General features: G+C 43.9%; 1 protein-coding gene across 1 annotated transcript in view; it reads right to left on the bottom strand.

Annotated features, from left to right (window-relative positions):
• Positions 1-1,485: 1,485 nt before the first annotated feature.
• The window catches only part of SEPTIN11 (septin 11), an 86,288-nt gene continuing 63,666 nt past the window's right edge, over positions 1,486-24,107 (bottom strand). The window contains exons 5-10 of the mRNA XM_079700909.1: positions 21,144-21,305; positions 16,764-16,860; positions 15,147-15,315; positions 8,054-8,186; positions 5,192-5,379; positions 1,486-1,722 (exon numbers count right to left, since the gene is read on the bottom strand). Of these exons, the coding sequence (XP_079557035.1) occupies positions 1,707-1,722; positions 5,192-5,379; positions 8,054-8,186; positions 15,147-15,315; positions 16,764-16,860; positions 21,144-21,305 (765 nt within the window). The 3' untranslated portion in view covers positions 1,486-1,706. The remainder of the gene's footprint in view (positions 1,723-5,191; positions 5,380-8,053; positions 8,187-15,146; positions 15,316-16,763; positions 16,861-21,143; positions 21,306-24,107) is intronic.

Genomic DNA, 24,107 nt, shown 5'->3' with positions numbered 1-24,107 from the left:
TTCCGTGAAACTGATTTCTTACTTTGCCTAATTAAGCCTAAATCAGTTCATGGATGACCATTCCTTCTGTCCCATAATAGTGTGGCTGAGGATAAAGAGAAGGGAAAAAAGTCTTCATTGGAATCAACTAGAGACTTATTAAAAAAAAAAAAAAGTGTGTGTAAGTGTGTGTGTATTCTATCCTATTTGATTAATGTATGACTAGTGAAGGCCAAAAGGAAAATGCAGAGGTGAAGTATCAGGTTCAAGAGAAATGTTATTCTTTCAAGTAAGAAACAGGAGACTACGGAGTTAGAGAGAAAGCTGCGAGTATCTTGTTATTAGAGGGGAAAAAAATCAAGGAAATAAAAGGATAAGCCTCAAAAAGTACAGAAAAGAAATTAGATATGCCCTTTTCCATACAAACTTGGCATGTAGTCTATGTCCTGCCATATGGTTAAGTCCTAACCCTTGTTGATGGGGCACTGGGCCTTAAAAGCAAAGAGCAGGTAGAGCTAGTCTTCGTGAAGGAAAAGGTGAGGAAATTCCTTCAAGACAACTGGATTTGAAAGACCAGCTGTTCTATTCCATCGTGCCTTTATTGCAAATATCAAAAAGAGACTATGCAAGGAAACTGGATGTGAAGCTGAATTTCTGCTTTCTTGACTTGTGGGTTTATGTTATGTTCCTTCCCATTTCTACCGGAAGTTGACAAGGCCCCCTCAAACTTGTGCTGCAGATGATACAGTTTATAACAGATTTTCTATTTTAAATATTTCTGGAAAATTTCTCCTCATAATTATTGAAAACTGTTATTAGAAGCAGTCGATATCCTGGAATCAGTCATTAGGCCCTCCTCTCTCAGCCTACTGAGAGCAGATTTAGGTGTGTTTATGAAAAGACTGGATCTTGTAAGTAGTAAACAGGTTGTGGAAAGCCCATCATCCTTAGTAGAAGATTCTTCTACTAAACAAGGTTGTATGATCCAACCTTGGAGAGGGCTATCTGTGAGAGGGCCAAGGTTGCCCTGATACAAGGGAACAGACTCATCATTTTCTTATTACAACCCACTTGGCCAGGATTTGAGACACAGGGGTTCAGACACATTTTTAAAGCCATAAGAGGAAACTGTCAGTCTGAACAGACCCACAACCCAGGCCAAATAATGTTATTATAGTAATAAAAAAATCCACGCAAGGGTAAAAGTCAGGTAAAGCATACCCACCGTTCTGCCTACATACAAAGCTACCTTGGTTCGGGGCAGGTGTGGAGAAGAGACAGAGGGAGTTCAGGGCCTTTTGCGTCATGGAGACGAATAATCAAGAAGAGCAAGTTGTCATGGCTATTCAGGTTTATAGTCAGCTGCTGAGGCGGTGAAAAGTTTTCCTGTCAGACGTACATGTAGCAATTTAGCCTCCTTCCCTTGGTCCAAAGCAACATAAAAGTAACACAACAGGCATGCTTCCTGCTGCCACTCTGAACAGGCATAAAAGGCAAATCATTTGCTTTCCAGAAACAAAGTCCGGCTGCACATAGCTTTTGCTGTTATCCCCTTGTTCTATCATTTTCCACCACCGAACAACATTCAGCAAAATGAGTTAATAGTTATATGGTGTCTGGGAAAGGGAAAAAAATAAAAATAAAACAAAATAAAAGGACACAGATGGCAGAGATACAATATTACTGCAAAAGCAGGTGAATGCGGACCATCCTTGGCTTGCCAGGCTTTATGTGAAGCTTGCACTGCAAGTTAAAAAACAAAACAAAAAAGTTAGAAATAATAATAAATTAAAAGAAGGAAAATTAGGAGCGCCAGCACCAGCATTCGGTGATGGTGAATGCTCATGCAATGATTATGGAATTGACAGAAATTAAAACCAAAAATTTGAGTAAGCTATTCTACATGACAAGCAAAAGCAAAATTTTAATATTGAATTAAAGAACACGTGGTTAGTTTCCATTTGCAGGTAATTCAGAATTCATGAGTGACTTCTTGAAACCACTACATGTTCTAGTGAAAGGATTTGCTGTTTGACTTTCATCTTCTCAAATAACACAAAACCATAATCTATTAGATTTGGGCATCACATCGGTACTGAATATACAATAAATGTCTTTCAACAATTAACTTGGGGATTGGAATATAGTGGATGGAGGACATGCTATTAATCTACTTGGGAGGGAAAAAAAAAAAAGGACAATCATTATATGGTTACAGCTAAAGCAATGCCCGGAGCTTTCCCCCTCCTAGGTATAAAGCAAGTCCAAGATTCACATGTCTAATTTGAGGCAAGTCCAAAACATGCAACTTCATCCCTTAGGAAGAATCAAAATATTCTTTTAAAAAAGAAAAGATGAGTGGATGATTGTGTAAACTATAGTTATCAGATGCCAGGTACCATTTTAAAATGATAGATTTTTAAAACTTTGTTTTTGGAATGGATTCATCTTAACCAGCAAACTGCTGGCTGGCAACTGTGCAAAGTTTTCAGAAAAGATGAACACTGAACAACTACTGAACAACTTACCCTCGGGCACTCCCACCACTGAGGTGTAGCCACCATCAAGGAAAGTGACTTGGTGGCCAGAGATGGCAGGAGGCGGGGGTCCAGCTAATGGCAGTGCCAGGGTTAGTTCTACCTTGTCTGTAATCTTAGGAAATGTTATATGCTCTCATGCCACTAACAGGTCAAGGAGAAGTACAAAGCCTTACCTACGTTAAACAGGGAGCGTGGCATTAGAATAGAAAAACGGAATTTTAAACTATTAGAAAAACGAAGTGAAGCTCTGAGGTGGAAGCATGGCAGGTGAATCAATACGCATCTCTTTTTAAACTCTCTCCCTGGAGCAGCTCCTAAGCGGCAAGTGTGGTGACTCCAGCCTCTCCTCCAGCTACACGAGGAGGAAAGAGCCTCCCATTTATTTTCCAAGTACTGTTCTGGTTACCCTGATTACTGTCTGTCTGCGGTCCTCTCTAACCAAAACTCTCCACTGGCAGCAAGGGAAGTGATTTTTTTTTTTTTTTTTAACTTTGACACTTCAGGCCTCCAACTGGCAACTGCTTTCACTGTTCAAATGGGAAAGTGTGGAAAAGCTTAAGAACATAGAAGTTACCGAAAAGTACGCGCCCTTGTCAGGCACAAAATCTGGTGACTACTGCTCACCAAATTAAGTCTAATTCCATTAATAATAAATGAGAATGTATAAATAAGGCTAAAATAGAATTCGCACACACTTCACATAAACGTGAAATGCATTATACACTGCTAAGGACCAAGGCTGGGAAGAAAATAACCTAAAATGTTCTATAGGACAAGAAAAACCTCCTTGCACGGAGAAGTCTGTTACTAGATACTTTTTACAATGGAGGCACAATACTGGTCAGCTCTCGGAATTTTTATTGCTTAAAGGCACATCCAGTATACATGAAATATCCTTGGAACATTGCTGGTCTTCTATAAACATTTTAAGTTCTAAAACATGTACCTTTACGCACTTTAGTGCTTCGGGGTAAGAAAAACTCGACTTTGGGTTTCCTAAACCGTGAGTCAGCAGCTTTTTCCTGTTTCATTCATGCCTATAGATGTGTACGTACACACACACACACACACACACACACACACAACCTGTTTTTATCCTGGGTTAGTTTGGATCAACAAGGAATGATGCCAAATGGCTTGCGTTTTGTCTTTCCTGGAAGAGTCATTAATCTCTGCATCTGCATGGGGAACGTCACCATTAGTGGCCGATGCTCTCCCAACATGTGTAGCTACAAAGTGCTTTCTTGAACTGGATTATAATCTAGGCAGTTGTTACTCTCAAGATTAATCCAGCATAACTAAATTTTCGGCCCCTGGAGTCCTTTGACCACGTGGGTCTGTACCAACCCCATTCAAATCACAGCTCACCTACACCAACTACTTTCTATTGCTTAGAAAATCCGCTGGCTCCCCGGCTCTCTTCATACATTTCCTGCTGGCTCAGAGCTTGGCAAGTCAAGGCTTGCAAAGCAGAATTTCAAACTTTCTCTGTACGTCACTGTAGCAGTGCATTTTGGTTTCTACCACAGGAAACGTAACAAGATTCCTCAGGGACAAGACTGCACGTTCACTCAGATTAAGTGAACACCACTATCGAGCTTACTCCCCCGGGATAGGACTCGATTGCTGTGCAGGCTCAATCCTATCTGCCATATATGTCTAAGAATGTAATTCTCTGCCTACTCCAGTACCAACATTTTAATTGTTTACTTAGTCGTCAGCCTTTGCCCTAGAACCTTAGCATCTAAGGATGAAGAGCAGGAATCCTGAAAACTGCCCTCAGAGGACCACACCTTAAACAGACAAAGCAGGGTGGCATCCATGGGCTCACCACCCAGCTACCACTAAGGTTTTCTTCAAAGGTATCTTATTGACCACTGTGCTTACTGTCAAACCAATAGTAATTGTCATAAAATGGCACCCTCTAGTCTTTCAGGTGATTTGATATAAAGCTTCAAATCACAGCAGAATTTCAAGGAAGGCCCAAATCTCCCACTGGATTCAGGCCCCTGCTATTGGAGTATCATAGGTAGTGACAACTCAAAAGCAGAATCTGACCCTTTGGCACATTAAATCAAGGCCATATTTAAAAAAAATTTTGTGCGGGTACAGGTGTGTCTTGAGAATTGGTGGAGGTGTCTTAACGGGCATTTTGATCCCATTTTCACGATAAAACGATTCATCATCTTGTGGAATTTAGAGGGAAAACTAGTGGCCACTAGTAGTTCTTCCAAATCTTTCATTTTGGGAACAAGACTTTCAATGACTGACTTCTTAAGCCTTACAACAGAGAATAGAAAAATAATTCTAACAATCATAATTTTAGGATGCTCTTTATCAAGAGCCATGAGGATTGTCTCCAGAGAGTAGTGAAGAGAAATGCACTGTCTTCTCAAGAGTCCTAGTGTTGGTGCAGAAGATACTACTGGAGATGACAGGTTACTCCAGTCCTGATTGCTTGATCGTGTGGTCAAGTTTTATAAATTAGTGTCTGTGTACCCTTTAGAAATACTTTAAAAACCTTTGTCGTCTCCCCTGCACTGTAGAGAAAATTCTTGCTTTTATCTTTCTGGTAATAGACCAGTTTCCAGTCTGTAAATGGGAAAAGTAGAGACATGCAAGAGGAATAAATTGTTAGAGGGCCCCGCTGCATGGGGGTGACACCCGCTTACTTTTTCTTATCCTTGTCTTTCTTGGTTTGCTGGGCCCCAGACTGCTGGGCCTGGGACTGTAGCAACTGAGCTGCCGCCTTCTTCTTCTGGAAATTGTTCACCTCCTCCTCCAGTTCCTTCTTCTTGTCTTCCACTTTCTTCTTCTCTTCTTGGTGTGTCCGCTTTAGGAGGTCGAACTTCTCGTGGAGCTGGAGAGAAGAGGAGGAAGACAAGCTTGGTGGAGGGAACGGGACGCTTATTGGCGTAAGGCTACCTGGATCCGTTCAGAAGCAGAACGTGTGTGTGCCACTGCCCGTGTTTTAGTTACACAAGTGAGGTACCGTCTGGTGCTGAGCCAGGCCGAGGTGGTGAAAAGCATCCCTTGGAGCCCTACACACTGTTGAAACTTGGACCCCTTAGCACTAAGGCGAATCTCTGTGCACTTTTTCTGATAATAAAATACGTGTTCATTGTAAAAAGCATAAAGAAGAAAATAAAAATTATCCACGCTCCTAATAAGAAACTCGCCCTAGTGGTAAGAAAAGTTCTGGTCCTTTTTTGAAAAGTATAATCTATATTTACTTAGAGACTTACACAGTGACTACAGATATATGTATCCATACTATTCAAATAAGAAGAGTATGTGGAGAAATTTCTGGCCCTTGACAAACTGAATTTAGAAAATTATCACAAAATGCAGAAACAAAAACTGGAAGGGGGCTTCCCTGGTGGCGCAGTGGTTAAGAATCCACCTGCCAATGCAGGGGACACAGGTTCGAGCCCTGGTCCGGAAAGATCCCACATGCCGCGGAGCAACTAAGCCCATGCGCCACAATTACCGGGCCTGTGCTCTAGAGCCCGTGAGCCACAACTACTGAGCCCGCGCGCCTAGAGCCCGTGAGCCACAACTACTGAGCCTGTGCTCTAGAGCCTGTGCTCTGCAACAAAAGAAGCCACCGCAAGGAGAAGCCCACGCACTGCAACGAAGAGTAGCCCCTGCTAGCCACAACTAGAGAAAGCCCGCACACAACAACAAAGACCCAACGCAGCCAAAAATAAATAAATAAATAAATTTATATTAAAAAAAAAAAACTGGGAGGGAGGGAGGGGAAAATCCTTACTATTTAGATAATTCTAGAATTTTTACCTAGCATTCAACTTGATACTTAAAGCCAACAGCAAATAAGGCTCAACTTTCCTTTCTCTGCAGCAAAACTAGGGTGAGTACTTAGCTATTTAAATAACCTCTAACTTTCTTATTATCTACCATCAAAGGCAAACCTATTTCTTGCTCTCTCTCATTGGGGTGACTGTTACAGCAGAAATCCATGGGGCCTGATTCCAATTGATGTTTGCTCAGATAAACTCTTATAAATTTTAATGTGCCTCAGTTTATCTTTTTTTTTTTTTTTAATTTTTGGCCACGCTGCACAGCATGTGGGATCTTAGTTCCCTGATCAGGGATCGAACTCATGTCCCCTTGCAGTGGAAGCGTGGATTTTTAACCACTGGACCACCAGGGAAGTCCCTCAGTTTATCTTTTAACAGGGTAAAATGAGTAATATTCATTGAGCTATATCAGCTAAAGAATTAATTGGGTCATTTTAAAATCTGAAGAGAACTGACTTTTTAATTCTGAACTCTGCTAAAACTGTATCTTATTATAATGAAAATATTACTTAAAATGAGATCAAATTACTACTCATCATAATGTGAAATAATCTGTACATCTGAAAATATTCATTGTTATTTCATTTTATAATATTCTATGCACATGTTTAGCCGTGTATTTAGGGTACTACATATAAGAAACAAATGTAAGTAAAAAGGATGCATTTACATTTAATCAAGTGACCTTAAAAGTTTCCGGGCTTCCCTGGTGGCGCAGTGGTTGAGAGTCCGCCTGCCGATGCAGGGGAAACGGGTTCGTGCCCCGGTCTGGGAAGATCCCACATGCCGCGGAGCGGCTGGGCCCGTGAGCCATGGCCGCTGGGCCTGTGCGTCCGGAGCCTGTGCTCCGCAATGGGAGAGGCCACAGCAGTGAGAGGCCCACATACCGCAAAAAAAAAAAAAAAAAAAAAGTTTCCACACTTCATTAATCTAATGGCAACTAAATTAAGTTCTTGGTTTAACTTAAATAATGGGTACATTATAATGAAATATACATTCATCTGTGCAGTTTTAGGCAGATTTTCTGTGCTTAAAATATTTTAAAGTGATAATTTAATTGTGTGTCTGTGTGCTTAATTATTAGAAACAACTTTGTTCCATACCAAAACCTATACTTTGTGTTTCAAGAAACTTCTCAAAATAAAACTCAAATAATCAATAAACACTTCTTTGGAAATAAAAAAGGAGTCCATGGGAACCTCTAGGATGCAGCTACCCTGGGCTCGGCGTGGGGAACTAGAGTCAGCAGGACACTGGAGCCAGCGGTGTGCGTCCCAGAGGGAAGCCAGAGCACAGACACGGCGGACGGAGCCCGTCCCCCATCAGACAGGGGCGAAGGGCCCTCCACTGTTTAGTTCACTGAGTTGACTGGTAGACTGAGACAATAATGGTCCCAGAATTGCAAATCTTACGTTTCATCACCTGTAAATTGATGAAATATGGAGTTACAAGGAATGTGGGATCAGGTCTGGAAACCTAAGTTCTAGCTTTAGTCTTGGCTTTGCTACTAACTAGGTATGTGACTGCATAAATAACTTAAGCTTTACGACACTCAGTGTTACCATCTGTGAAATGGGGATAAGACTGGCTGCCCTACTCTTCGTACCAGGTTAGTAGCCCCTCGTGTGATAGAATATATGTAGCAAGTGCTTAGAGCAGCACGAAGGCCTGTCTCGTGTGTGTCTCCCCCGGAAGCAAGGACAGTTGGCTTACCTCTTTCTCTGCCTCTTTAAGTTCAGCTTCTTTCTCCTTCACTCTCATGACAAACATCTGTCTCATTTCTTCTTCTTTCTTCTGAAGTTCTCCCAGAAATTCATTCCTTTTTGCTTCGTATGTCTCCTGAAGACTATTCAAAAGCCACAAACCAAGGACAGTGTCATGGAGTTGCATGATAAGAAATTTCAGTCCAGACAATTCCTACTCAGCCACTTCCTCAAAATAAATAAGGCTGCCAACTCACCAGGTTCAAGGACACACAAAATGGCACCATCTTCTTTTTAGTTATGTGGCGATCAGAAAGACAAGCACATCAGGAACCAGAGATGAGGCAATAAGTACAGTGTAGCACTAATGGGATGTCTCTTACTGGCCAAGCTGTATGCTACATACATTCACATGGGGGAAGCCTGGGCTGGCCAGTATCTCCCAGTTCAGTACCACGTAGATACTGAAGACGTGATTTAGAATTTTAGAAGACGGAGGGGGTGTAGAGAGAGAAATGCATCGGCACTGGAGCCAGACAGACCCACCAGGGTTGGTTTTGGGTTCACAGCAATTTACTGACTGATCTTGGGAAGGGCACGGCCTCTCAGCCTCAATGTTCTCTGAATACAATGCCTTCCGGGGCCCATGATTTCGGGAGGTAAATGTGGGCAGAGTGAGTGAAGCATTTGAGGTCACATCGGTGCTTAATAAATGTTACCCCCGCACGCGTCTTCCTCCAGCCCCCAGTTTAGAAAACAGACTCAGTGAACCATCTAAAGAGACAATAGTGTATCTAAAGGTGTTACAGAAAATTGCGGCTCTTCAAGTGGTATTACCAATTGTAAACAGAGCAGGGAGGAGTTTGATTTTTATTTTAAACCTTATCCTGCCCCTGACTGTCTACAGAACTTGGGGCCCAATATTTTAAAGCAAAGGCCATCACGCAGTTTTACCTCCAAGTCAGAAGAGATATATTTACAGAAAAATCACCTTTGGTAACACAACTAGAAAAAAAACCAGACACCCACACCCACACTTACACAAACAGAGATACATTTGCTGGTAATTGCTATCTCTCTCTCTCCCTTGCAGTTTCCCTAGAACAAGGGTTGTTACAGTTACACAAGTCTGCAGCAGGATTATCCACTTTTACCTAGGGACCAAATTCATCCAAAGTGCTGATTCCAAAATGAAGAGCGCCTGTGGATGAGCCCAGGCTCCATGCAGAGCCACCCCAGCATTCACACTTGTCCATGTAGAAGGAGAAAAAGAACATTCAGGTGGTGGAGGGGCGTGTGCATGTGGACATACGTTTATAAGAGCAGCATACTTACAAAATGCATTAATTAGGACTGTTTATACTTCTATAATCAATGCTCTTATTGGTTGCTGAACAATCAGTTCTCCTGCCCTCAAGAGTGTCAACACTGCCTGGGTAATGGACAATCACGAGTTAGGAGTTTCTGGAGGTATATTTGGCTTTCACATTATCTTAGGAGACAAAAGCAAGTTTGGCCGACATTAGTGTTGCCTAATATTAATAGCAATATTTGGACTTGAAATTTAAGCTATAGAGCCACAGAGAGAGAGAAATGCATGGATAATGAAACTATAAAATAATTCATGAGTTTGATTTTGCTTGTTAGCTTCTAATAAACTCTTTATCACTATCATTTGTGTCAGAATGGCCAAAGGCAGAGGATGACTTGTCCCTGCTATGAAATTTTGGGGGAACCCAGTTTTTGTTCATTTTAAGATAATGAATCCATCTTCCTCTTCTTTCTTAACAAGCAGTGGAACACCTAGTATAGAAACACTACCAAGAAACATGACCCAAAGTGTGTTCCAGAGATCGCTAGTTTCCAGAAATCTTCAAAAGTGGGGTTCCCAAGCCAAAAGAACAAAAGGAAAATGCAATGTGTGACCTCCCTTTAGGAGAGCCACAGCGCACGGGGGCTCCCAAGCCCTGCAGCACGTCAGGGTCGCCTGGGCATGTTTTACTGGACTTTTCTGAGCACAGTTTCCTAACTCCACTCCTGGAGATGCTGACTCAGGATGTCAGGCGAAGGCAAAAGTAATCTGTATTTTTAAAATGCTTCCAGGTGACTTGATGTAACTAGTCTGCCAACCACTGCTTGTCTTAAGTGCTCTGAAATGTCCCTCAATTAAAAAAAAAAAAAAAAAAAAAAAAAAAAAACCTGTTTAAGTTGATTCACTTAGAGCCAAATTTGTTTAATTGTGAAAACTTCTGTTAAGTGACCCACAGAGAGAAGGTCCTTTGGGTAATGCCACTGGAATTCTGAGACCTCTCAGCATGACTCGACCTGATCCAGTCCCAACCACAACCTAGCTTAGGCTCCAGTTTCTGGAGATACATTTTCAAACTATGGGTCATGACCCAATCAAGGGTTTTAACCAGTATGTTAAAAGAAAAAGTTTAGAGAACAGGATAGAAGAAACCAGAAATGCAGTGCAAACTCTAAGAGCAGGTATCACTTCACGATGTGTATATTGGATCACGATGTAGAACACATTTGATAGTGAAGGTTGCAGCCCAAAGCTGGAAAGCGCATGTTCTAGAGAAAGGTTAGGGAGCGATGTTGCCACCAGCCAGATGGCCTCAACACATGCTGCTTATTAGATGGCTGCATCTGGGGACAGGAACCAGCTTTGCAACTCTGACACTGGAAAGCATAAGCAATGTATGAGAAAGAAATCATAAACCCCCCACTCCAAGGAGTCACCTGCAGTAGGTTTCTTAGCAATGCAGTCACAGATCCTACTCCCCGGGCACCTGCAGAAATCCACATGTGAATGAGAGACACCAGACACCCTCCCCTATGCTTCCAGCCAGTGAAAACCAGTCCAGAAGGAACTGCATCTATAGTACCCTCTCAGATACCTAAAGTGATGATATCTTTTGCAATATCTAGCTCTTCCAACTTAATTTTTAATTGTAGTTATTAACACCCTTTTCCAAGTGAGAAGTGAACAATTTTTTCATGAGGGTTTGGGCTGGTTTGAAACTGAGGCTTTTATCTTCTCATTCTCTTCTAACAGCTTTTGGGAGAGGCAGGCTTTGCTCATGGAGGTCAAGGGAAGGGAGAACGAGCACTGACACTCCAGTTCATCGTGCACTCCGGTAATTCACGTAACACAGTTGTCTCCCTGTTACGTCTCCTGGACCACCCAGTGCAGGGCAGGCCAGAGCACCACACGCCACCGGGGTTTACGGAGGAACTTACACACGCAAATGTGTTATCCTTACAACAACGCAGTGAGGTAGCTATTATTATCACCTCCCATTTTATACATGGAGAAACTCGGACACAGAGGGGCTTAGTAACCTGTGCAGGTCACACAGTGAAGAAGTGACAGAGCTGGGATTTTCAGCTGGGCCACCTAGCTCAGGCGGGAGCCCCACCTCCCAAGGCTGGGGAAGTGAGCCCTCCATGCTCCTAAAAGTGTATGGTCTCATGGGCCTGAAAACTTTGTGATTTCTTGAGAGAGGGGCAGTGAAGGAGCACCTGTGACCTGATAGGTAGAGTCAAGGAGAAGGTGGTGTTTTGAGGTGAGGATGGAGTGTTAGGAAGAGGGCGGTGGCATCTCAGGAGACAAGCAGCGGGGACAAGACCCATCCCCGCTCCTGTGTGACATCCCCGCCCCCATCTTCCTCCAATGCCAGCCAGAAAGGGGCCAGGGTCTGGGGGACCTGGGTCCAGGGAAGGCATGGGTGCTCTGGCTGGGGTGAGGCATGAGCTCTGAGGCTGCAGGGCAGCAGGTGGGAAAGATGCGCACAAGAAAAAGCAGGTTGACGCCTGGACATATACACGTGTAGTGACAGAAAGATTCTACCGCAAGACAAGAGAGACACAACTCTGAACGCAGGCAGGTTGAAGGAAAGCACCAGGGACAGATTCAGCTTTTGTGCCCGGGACATACTTCCAAGGCTTAAATGTGGCCTGCCCAGCTTCTGCTTTGGTTTCACACGGTGTCATATATTCAGGGGAGCTCCCACTTATGGGCCTCGGCTTTCGAGGCCACCCTTTGCTTTATAAACACATGGTATAAACACAAGTGGCACCCAGAGGGCAAGTGGTGGACACAGGGTGCCCAGAGGGGAGGGTGGACTTCACTGTACACCCGTGAAGTGATCCTCTACTTTGAGAATATAAAAGCCTTGAGTCCTTCACTGATACTCCTCCAAGCTCACCCTAAATTCACAGGGAAAAAAAGTCTTCTCTGAGCATCCAGGCATGATGACTTTGAAGGTGTAATTCTGGGAAATCCCTTAAATTAACTGTGGCCTTTGCTTTTCCTTAACTGTGTCCCCTCCTGCACTCTCAGTGTCAGGCTCACAGGAAGTGCTGGGGAGGCTGGAAACTCCTCCAAGGGAGAGGCTGGGCCCTTTGTAAAGCAGTGGTTTCCAAGGAGAGGAAAACCAAGTTTATTTCACCTTGCTATCTGCCAAGACATGTGATTCAAAGCCAACTTTCATGTTCCAAATGATCCTGCCTGCACCAAGAGGGCCACTGGAGGTTGACTGAGTGGGTTTCTAAGAGGAGAAACTATTTCCAGGGTTCCCAGGAACTGAGATGATAGAAGATGTTTATTTTTAGAAGGTCTACTTTTCTCTGTTTCTTATTTTCTTATACAGGGAAAAGAGTAAAGGCCTTGGTTTTATATATATACATATATATATATAATATATTTATATATAAAATATTTACATATACAAAATATATTTTATATAAAATATATTTCTCTCCTTTTCATCCTCAAAAAGGAACCCTCAGGCCAGTAGAAAAGGAACCAAATGGGGAGGGGGATACGTGTGAATAAAGCACATTCTCTACAAGTCAGGCCTCAGCGACGTCCACCACAGGTCCTGAAGCCCCTGGGGACGGGGAGGCCATAGCAGTGAGCTGGATCCAGCTCTGCCAGGCCTTGCAGGACCTGCTAGACCCACCCAGCAACCCTCCTCCTGGCGGCAGCTACCCTGGCCTTGCAGGAGAAATTGTAACTCAAACGCAGAGACACAGGCAGCAGCAGGAAATCCTCACCAGCCCTGGTTCCTGGGAACCAGGAACCCAAGTTGGTCGAGACGGTGGAAGGTTAGTGAAGGGGCCTGCATCACAGACTCCAAGTTCCAGAGCTGGAAAAAACACAGCTGTGCTGAATGGTTCTTAAAATTTGGGGAGGTAAATTACCTCTAACAGACTTAAGAAACAGTCACATGCATTCTAACTTCTGCAGGCAGCTCAGGACTCCAAGAGATGATCTAGGCCAGGGGCTGGCAAATTACAGCCTGAGGGCAAAATCTGGCCCTGCCTGTTTTTGTAAATACGTTTTTATTGGAACACAGCCACTCCTGTTCTTTTATGTTAGGGTCTCTGGCTGCTTTCCCACTACAAGGGTGGGGTTGACTCACTGGGACAGAGACTGCATGGTCCACAGAGCCTAGAGCATTTCCTCTGTGGCACATTCTGGAAAAAGTCCCCCTACTAGATCTCACTGTCCCCTTATCTAGCCCAGTTCCTCGTCTTACAGGTGAAGAACCTGAGGCCCAGGCAGGTTCAGGAGTTGGGGAGTAGCAGAGTCAAGACTTGAACCCACACTGCTTCCCCTTCACCCTTCAACACCGCCTGGGTTTGAATGAGGGTGGAGGGCACATGGGTTCCATTTTTACTGTGGTTCCTTTTGTTTCATCTCTATGCATGGGTGAAGAAGAAAAAAAAACCTCTATGAAAAAATGAAGATAGTCTCTGCCACACAAAAACCATTTTCCTCAGGCTTAATAACCAGAGAGTAGGCTTGATTGTGTAGGGGCTATTTTTTGGTCAATGCATTTCAAGGTTCAATCCCCTAAACTTGTGTACACAAAAGGGCATCATCCTCTACCCTGCCTCGGAAAGCACATTTCATGTGAATGAAGAGGGCCAATTTTACAAGCCCCTAGAGCAGGACTAAATGATGCAAACTTAGCTAGAAGCTAACTTTTTGGTTAGAAGCCCTCTGTCTGGGGTCTCCATTTGTTCTCACCAAATACATTCCACAGGAGCACTCCACTGGGAGACCAGTCCAGACTTCACCAAACTAAAGAGATTCCAAGAAAATAACCTCCCTGCCACTGCAATGGCAGCTCAGATCCAGCAGAGGGAGTCCACTGGCTCTGCACACAGGCTGCCTCAGGCACCGCGACCAGCCAGCTCCTGAACATTTGAGTGGGAGTCCAGGCCAGCCACAAGAGAGGAGGAGAACAGTCTTCTCCAAGGAACCGTGGCCCCCGATCAGTACAGGCGCCAAGCACAGACACACCTCACATCACCTCAACTCAGATCCCCGTGAAGAAGCCGTATGGGTTCAGTATGCACAGAGCAATCCTCTCCTGTACCAGGTGGCGGCAAACCTTCCTCTGACCATTCACCAAGCCTGGAGTGGCCCCGGCACTCTGCCCCCGCCGACCCTTCCCCACCACTGGGCTCTAACAGGGCCTGGCCTTTGCAGGGCCCCTAATTCTACATGAACTTCGATATTCTCCCCTTCACGTTTTGCCTCTTCCTCTCCATCCATCAGCGGTGTGGGAAAATACGCAGCAAATGTTCTGTAAGTTATTTCCTTTACTACTCGTTCGTGTTGTTAGAATTGTACTGGTTCACTGGAACCTAGTAAGAGCACGTCAAAAAGTAGGAGACATGGTAAGTTAAACCTATTTGGCAAAAATGAACGGGACAAACTGTAGTGAGCATCCACACCTTTGTAAATGCCTGGACCAGGTTCTGTGCCTCTGTGAGTATAACCGTTAAGAACAGAGGTTCAAAACTCACACCTGTCACTTCCTACTTGGGCAGGCTGTTTACACTTGCAGTGCCTTCGTTTCCTCATCTGTAAAATGGGGATGCAATAATGACATCAGCTGCATCAGGTACTCTAGATGATACAAATAAAGCGGTTATCGCAATGCCTGGCAATCCGTGCTATTAATCTGCCCCCGCCAGGTCCCTCCACCACCCATCTCTCAATCCAACAAGCATTTCTGTGATGCGCCAGCACGCCACTCACACCGCTGCCTGGGGGGCCTGACTGCCAGGTGCCCACATACCTGAAGGGCTTGCTGTCAGGGTCGGTGTCCTTGAACCCCATCTCTTCGAGCTTACAGCGCCGATACAGCTCATAATGGCGGGTGTGAGTCTGTTCTCGCAAATCTTCCATGTTCACACGGATCAGCATCTCCCGAAGTTTCACAAAATCACAGTGGTTTTCATTCTCAACTGCAGGAGATGGGGAAGAAAGCGGGGAGGGCTCTCAGCAGCGATGTCACTAAAATCTGAAGTGATCTAAGACGTAGTTACCATTGCCCCTGAAATCTCTGAGGCCTCAAGGTCACCCGAAGATCCTTCACTGGATCCTCCTTACACCCCTACAAAGACAGGATTTCTGACAGCAGAGATCATGATTGCTGATGATGAGGGTGGCTGCTGAGGGCAGGGCACCGTGGGAGGAGCTTTGCCAATACTGTCTTGGCTCTTGGCAGCAGTTCTGCCTAGCAGGATTCCCAGGCGCAGAGCGTGGCTTTGATGAGCAGGCTGACCTCCCAGACAGAGGCAACAGAGTCTATATTCAGACCCCATCACCTCTGGCTCCAAAGCCAGGCCGGTTTCTGCCCCTCCGTGCTGTCAGGACCTGTACAAGGCAGTTTTTTGGGGGTTTTTTTGGGTTTTTTTGTGGTACGCGGGCCTCTCACTGTTGTGGCCTCTCCCGTTGCGGAGCACAGGCTCCGGACGCGCAGGCTCAGCGACCATGGCTCACGGGCCCAGCCGCTCCGCGGCATGTGGGATCTTCCCGGACCAGGGCACGAACCCGTGTCCTCTGCATCGACAGGCAGACTCTCAACCACTGCGCCACCAGGGAAGCCCACAAGGCAGTTTTTATGTATCATCTCCTTTAATTTTATCAACAACACTATGAAGCAAGTTTTTCTATTGTAGAGAATTTGGGAAGACTGATAAAAACCATAATTTTCCTACATATCTCAAAGGTACTGTGCTTTCTCATGTCTCACAGATTTATTGCCTTTACTCAGAACAAAGGAAACGGAGGACTGATATATCGTAAACCAATGAGGGAACTTTCTGCAGCCACTCTACTTAATCCATAGCACTGGACATCCCTCCTTCAGAACACACAAGGGTTGGTAATAGAATCTGAGACCTTGCCCATCGAAGTGACATAGGAAATGTCTTCAGGTTAGAGATTGTGGTCATGTCCTACAATTATAGGTCACTTGTTCTCAGATATTTACTGAGAAGACAATTTCTAAAAAAAAAAAAAAAAAAAAAAGAAGACAATTTTTCCAGAGATAATGGAGAAACAAGTATCCTCTTGTTCGCAAGAAGCTTTTTGCAGCTTTCTTATTCTTTGCTGATAAAGAACTCATTCAAACTCCCAGGGAAGATCTCTCTTCCAGCAGGAATTTATACGAAATTCCCCACACAACCCAGCATTCTTGGGGGGCTGCCTCATAGGCACTATAGGGCTGCAGCCACTTCTCTCCATTGCTTCCCAGCCTCCCTGCTTCTTTCTGGCCTCCACGACTGCCAGGTGTAAAACCCTGCCGCCCCCTTCCACCTGCCCACGTCAAGGACCTGCCCAAACCCATCGGGGACAGCCACCCTGGGGGTGACACGTGAGGAACCCCTTCCCCGCGATATGCACGTACCCTGCACCACACCCCAGGGGTACTGCCTGGCCTTTGCCATCTTGTTGCCGATCTTCACCTCCTCGGTGCTGCCGACCACTGCGAAAGGGAGGTGGACCTGCCAGCAACACAAGGACAGAGAGCGGTTATCCTTCCCGTGCTGCAAAAACATGGTCTCCTCCGCTTCCACACGCCCCCTCCCCCCACAGGCCTCTGCTCGGGGCAAGAGAAATGGGCGAGGGAGGGCAGAAGAGCGAGGGGCTCAACAGTTCAGTGGGGTTGGGCTTCGTGTATCCGAACCCCCTACAATCAGATACCAAGTATCTGACATGAGCTGGACTCGGGGGGAAACTAGGAGTCTTTGTGATTATATGGTAAGCATGGGATGTCCACTGCCTGAGACTAGCCACTGGTCTATGTGGTTATTGAGCACTTGAAATGAGGCTTGTAAAATGAAGAAAATTTAAATTTTATTTACTTTTAATTAATTTACATTTAAAGGGAAGCAGTGTGAAATATTTTTCCATTAATTATCACTTTATTGTTTTGGTAGGACTGCATGTCACTTTGCTTCAAACTCAGATCTTCTTAAAAAAAAAAAAAAAGAAGAACCAGTTTTGTTAACGTAGATGCAAACATGAAGGAAAATTGTCTTTTTGGTACTTACTTCATATTGAAAAACTTTTAAATATGTTAGCAGTAAGTTACGTATGCGTCCAAGTTGGGATGTATGTAATTATAAACTATACATTGGGGGAATTCCCTGGCAGTCCAGTGGTTAGAACTCGACACTTTCACTGCCAGCGACTGGATTAAATTCCTGGTTGGGGAACTAAGATCCCACAAGTCACGTGGTATGACAAAAAAAAGAATACACACACACACACACACAGAGGACTTCAAAGCCCTGCTATGGAAACATCTCATTAATAATTTTTATATTGGTTACATGTTGAAATGATATTTTTGATATACTGGGTTAAGTAAGTTCTCAAAATTAACTTTATGTTTCTTTTTACTTTTTAAAAATATGGCTACTGGAAAATTTAAATTACTGGTGTGGCTTATATTTCTACCGAACAGCACTGCTTTAGACAGTTGATCATTGCACAAAATTCAAGTCAAATATACTTTAGCTCAAATTATTGGCTCAAGCCTTGCACCCCGACTTACCTTGAGCAGAGACACTATTCAAGACAACTGGCTGTGCCACATTGGTTTATTTGGTAACTATGGCTACATTCCGGGGAGAAAACAGTAATTCTATCTTTCTCCTATTAGCAAGTGAGAATAACATCTGAAATGGCTGCTCTGAGAATTATGACTTAGGGCTCCCTGACCCAGTGCTCTTCCACTACAGATACACTGAGACAGACAAGAGTGTTTTAAAGCCAGATCCTCTCCCAGAGCTTGGCAAAATCCTCAGCCCAGGCCGCCCAACTGGTATTTGGTCTGGTGCTCCAGATACTTATATTTTCTAGTTCATCTCATACTCTGTAGGAAGGCAAGAAAGCACATTCTCTTTTTCAGCATCTGGAACTGAAATGTGGTTCCCTGGAGCTGAGGGGTAATAGGACCCTTCCAGCCCACGTTCTGCTGTGACGACCCAGGGAACTGACCCCTCCACTCGACCTGAGTGACGAAAGCAACCGCCAATGAAATCTGCTTTCCACATATCATATGGGATTTCATCACCAGGAACTGCCTGCAAGGAAGACCCTATAAGAAAATTCCTTGATAAAGAGCACAATGAATTTGGGAATATCAGTTCTGTGAATCTGATAAAGAGAGAAAAAGAGCAAAGATTCATGGGTATTTTCTTTCCAAGAAAATTAACACAAATTTAGTTTCATGGCCATGCAAAATTACTTGAAAGGACAGGAAGGGATATACAGAGAAAAATTGGATGGTACTCATTCATGTTACTTCCTGAATCCCACTGACCCCAAATTGCAGTCCTACAGCGGAATAAACACGTGCCGTCCCAGCCTGAGCTTTTAATGATGCTATAACCAAATACACTCCTCCGCTTGGGTCCATGGGGCTGTTGTGGACATTAAATGTGGAGCCTGGAGCAGTGCCCGATACATAGTGATAAGTGCTCCATAAATGTCAAAATGTCAGGCACTACTATTATCACCAAGTTCTCAGTAACCAGAACCAGAGAACTTTAGGGGTGGAATCTGTGTAGGAATTCCCTCCATGCTATCTCTTCTGAGTGAGCTGAAACAGAATCTGTTGTCCACCAACTACTTGGGATGGAGGCACCAAGAGTTAAACGTGCACTTCACTGGGCCCAAAGCCCACACTGCTCTTTTGCCTTCTGGTTTTGGTTCTGACTTTTGAGTAAGTCTAGTCGCTCTCCCCTATGATTACCTTCCTTTCGCACGCCCTCATGGCCATTTCCCGGGAAGAATCTGCTCTCCAGTTCCTTCCAAGGATTCCAGACCCTTTACTATCCTAGACACAGGAGCACGACAGCCAGAGGGGGTCACATGACTCAGTGTGACCAGACTAGGACAGAGCCGAGCTGGTCTATCTCTGCATTAATGACATCCCTAAATTTTATTTATTTTTTAAATTCTTTTTTTTTTTTTGGCTGCTTTGGGCCTTCGTTGCTGTGCACGGGCTTTCTATAGTTGCAGTGAGAACGGGCTACTTTTTTGTTGCAGTGCGTGCGCTTCTCGTTGCGGTAGCTTCTCTTATTGAGGAGCATGGGCTCTAGGCACGCGGGCTCAGTAGTCATGTCACGCGGGCTCTAGAGCGCAGGCTCAGTAGTTGTGGTGCAGCGGCCTAGTTGCTCGGTAGCATGTGGGATCTTCCCGGACCAGGGCTCAAACCCATGTCCCCCGCATTGGCAGGCGGATTCTTAACCACTGGGCTACCAGGGACGCCCCCTAAAATTTTAAATTCAACAATTTCCCAGAGAAGGGGAAAGTTACATTCCCTTCCAAAGTCCTAATCATGCTGGGAGTGATTTATGGGAAAAGTTCCTCCTTAAATGATAACAGCCATATCTAGAAAAGTCCGTATGCTGAATGGAAGAAGGAAGAAGCAGTTTTGTGGAATTAGTCTGATCTCCTAATTACGATGGCAAACAGCAACAAGACTGGGACCAGGTGGATTAGGTCAAAATCCCAGTGCTGCTCTTAACTGGAAGGCTTTAACCAAGTCATTTAATTCTCTAGATAAGCTTCAGTATGACTTTCTTTATATAAAATGTCCAGAATAGGCAAACCTACAGAGACAAGGAGGTAGATTAGTGGTTGCCAGTGTCTGGATGGTTAGACGGCTGACATCTAAAAGGTATATGGTTTCCTTCTGGGGTGATGAAAATGTTCTAAAATTGATTGCGGCAATGGTTTGCACAATTCTGTGAATACACTAAAAACCACTGAATTGTATACTTTAAATGGGTGTCGTACAGTATATCAATTATATCTCAATAAAACTGTTAATTAAAGGAGCGCCTTTAGTGCCTTTAATAATGACTTGATTAGACACTTGTCATGATCAGATCTGAGGAAGGTAGAACATACCTCAATGGACCACAAATTAAAAAGTCTAGACTGACTTCCACTGCCACCAGCACACTTCTGAATCAATTTCGAGCACGTATTCAGGGAAGGCCAAGCTATTTAACAGCTTCTAATTACATTCCATTGAAGCTAACCTTCAGTTTTAAGAATTCCAAAAACCCTCAGTGGGCATCAACTATGTGTGAAGAATGCTGCTTCTTCTACAGAAGTCGGGCATTCCCAACTGAAGAAAGATGGGTACAGTTACATGACACAGAGGTGAGCCACGGCTACAAGACACACAGGAGCAGTGGGAAAGACTTGGGTATCGACTAGCAGGACGGAGTGTCCTCAGGAGAGATTATATCACAGGCACACTTAGATTGCTGAAGCTTTCATCATTTATCTCCTGACCATTCCTCCCTGTGATGTGGAAACTGTACCCTCCACTGCCAGTTTACCTCATGATTCAGGAAAGGGTAGGGAATGCAGAAAGGAGAAAAAGGCAGGAACCAATCACAGAAGCAAAAGAGAGGCAGGTGGACATATTTCTGCCGACACTGGCAGAAGCAAGTGGAGTGCTAGTTCCTCTAAGCTGCTTTGTGTGAAATGGTGCTGGGCTGGCATTCCCTTCCCACAAGATTTGCTGTGGAAATCATAACTGTTAAAGCAGGAAGGAGATTTGAGATCTTGTCTAACTCTCCCATTTGACAGATGGACAAACTGAGGAGTAGGGTGATTAAATGACTTGAAGCAGTGGCAGAGCTGGACCCCACTGAGTACGTTAGATGCTAGTCCAATGTTCTAGCCACTGCACAATGCTGCTACTAAGAAAAGCTTTCAGGAAAATCACTGGTTGGTCCTTTCTTACTTGAGGACTTACACTCATCGTTGCATTAATTTCTGCCACCGTTTCTTCGTCTGTGGGGAACTGATATATCTGGACTCCATTGCTGACTAGTTCACTCATGATCTTACTCTTGAATTTGTGCAATTCGTTCTTGGCAATGGTGTCAGCTTTTGCAATTATTGGAATGATGTTCACCTATAAACCAAACACATCCATTTTTATACGATTCCAATGTAAGAAAAATAGACAAATGAATAAAATATAGAAAACAAAGAAGCAGAAATTGTAAGACTTCCCTTAGAAATAGAGATGATATTAAATATTGGACTTTTTACCTAGATACAAAATTAAGAAGATATGGAATAATCTTTTAGTTCCATCTCTGAACATTTTTACTCGCTCCCATCTGGCACTGAAAGAAAGCATCCTTGTAATTTCCTCTTCTATGCCACCTCATTCTTCTTTACGGTGTAAAAGGAAGTGTTACTCTATGACAAAGAATGGTAACAAAGAAGCCTATTCTTTGAGTAACCACTCCTTTTTGACTCCTCCCAGCTACTTTAGGAGTTTGATTTTTGCATGTTTCTAACAGCCTAATACCAAGATTTTCATTAGTTAGAATAGTGGAATATTCAGCTCTATGCAGGAGAGCATCCTTTCTTTCTTCTGATGACTTGAGAACTGCTGGAAGCAGAGAACCTAAATATTAACCAAAACAAAATTGATTTCACCTACTTTTAAATTTTTCAAAACCACACCAACTAATTCTCTTGAAAATCAGCTTCTATCACATTACTTCTTTGTGCCAGAATGAGACCTGGTGCCAAAAGACAAGGCTCACTTTCAGAGCATCAGATACAAAGACCAGGTGAGAACTCTGAAGTTTGACAACAATGGCAGAAAGCCCAGAATGAGAGCCAAGGACCCTCAAGCACAAGCCCCAAAGCCCAAGGTGGGACACTCTGCTCCCAACTTACCCCAGCACTGTCCACAGGACACATTCTTTAAAATGGATTTTTTACAATTAACTTTTTTCCACTCCCTGATTGGTACAGAAGTTTCAACAAGTTGCTACCGACATCTGATACCGGGGACCATGCTCTTCACCCAGCTCAGGTGAAAAGGGAACAGGCTCAGTGAGAAAGTGATCAGTCCCAGCCAGAGAAGAGGGAGTCTTTAGGGGGGTTTTCCGGGTCACATCTGCATTCCTTTGCTTCTCCTTTTATCCCAAGAGCCAAATCAAAAATCCCTGATAAACCAGAGTGAGATGACCCGTTGATGGAAAAATCTGTTCTGTCCTATTCCTCAACCCAATCCTAACCTTATCATGGATGGGCTTCCTGCAGCAAGTTGCCTCAGTGAGACAGACATCACTGAGGGTGGGAGAATGCCTGGACCAGGACGTGGGGAACAAACCCCTCCCTATGGTTTGTACTGGCTAACTTTTGTGCACACTTAGTATTGGGTTAATATCAACATGGACAAAATGGCAGAGGTTCATATTTTCTTGGCCAATTTGATTAGAGTAGATGGAAGAACCAAGCAAATTTATATTTAAAATCTCTTCTTCCTCAGTGGCAGGTGCTTGGAAATCTTGTCTGACATTGTCATAAGTTTGCCTTAACTCTTCACTTTACTTGGATCAACAAACCTCTGACAACACCGTTTTCAGATACTCCCTAGCACTCCAGCTCTACAATAATAGTTCTTTGAAAGCAGTTTAACCAGCTTTGTAGTGATTGTTTTGTTTTGATTAGCTGTTTGTTTTGCCTTATTTTCTTTCCCTTTTTAAACTGAAGCATAATCCTGTTGTTGGATATCACCCTGGCGTGGTCTGCAAGCTCAGCCTCAGTGAGGAAGCCACCTCCCTCTGTCTGCTTCCCAGCCCTGCTCTCAAGGACCCGACAGCCCAGGAAGCAGACCTCCCTGCCCAGTGAGCCACCATCGATGGCTCACTGAGGCTGAATCAAATGAGATGAGGAAGGGTTTCCATTTATTCTCCCAAGAGTGCTCTAGCTGCAGGACTCCTTTCTGGCTGGTAGAATATGTCTCTGTAAAGCAGTGCGTCTTCACAAGCTGGGGGCCCCGGGTGCCTGGCTTGGTGTCAGCCCGCAGGCCCTTTTTGGGCTGGTACAGGCAGAGGCCTTGGGGACAGGCTGATCTTCTCAGCATTCTCTCACTATTATGTCCCTCCGGAGCAAAAGCATCTTTTAAACAGTGTTGTTTGGACAGAAAATAACACCCAACAAAGCCCTATAAAGGTAAGACTTTGTATTGAACTCAAAAGGAGGTTAGAATCTAAGAGGAAATACTATAGCTCAATCGTGTGGGTGTCCTTGTTGTCACTTGCTGCTTCTTTATTTCGGAATGTATTGTCTTCCATTTATTTCAAAATGGAAAATCAAATTAATCATAAAGTAGATCATCAAATGTTGTCAAACTCATCAGTCCCTTCCTCCAAATGTTGTGAAGGAGAAAGGTTATAAATGTGCAAAGATTAGGGGTCAGACTTGATCTGAGACTCTACTTCTTTTGAACACATGGTGCAGCTCAGTTTTAAAATCTAAGAAGTTGGACCACCCTTATCACATAGATTAAAAAAAAAATAAACAGTTTTTTTTTGCATGTTAAACTTCAAATTAAAGCCAAGCCTGTAAAAACCTTTCAAAGAGAGATTTAAAAGAAAGTTTTTAAGAAAATAAACAAAGCATGAAATTATAGTTCAATCTCCCTAAATTTAACCCTTCCTACGACCCTTTAGGTGTCTCCACTGTATAATTCCCCAACCCTCAACAGAGCATACACTAGTGCTAATTTAAGAACTAAAAATACTTTGTAATAAGCTACATGGTTTTGTTTGTTTTGTTTTGTCCTAATATCCAGAGAGGCTTTGAACCATTTTTTTTCAAAACCCTATGGTTCCATCAACCAGAAAAAACAAATACCGGGTTAGGAAGTAGGGAGGGATAAACAGGTGGAGCACAGAAGCCTTTTAGG

Source organism: Hyperoodon ampullatus (assembly GCF_949752795.1).
Source record: "Hyperoodon ampullatus genome assembly, chromosome: 1".
NCBI classification, from domain to species: domain Eukaryota; kingdom Metazoa; phylum Chordata; class Mammalia; order Artiodactyla; family Ziphiidae; genus Hyperoodon; species Hyperoodon ampullatus.
The sequence above is the reverse complement of the archived record's forward strand: the minus strand, read 5'-3'. Positions and strand labels throughout refer to the sequence as shown.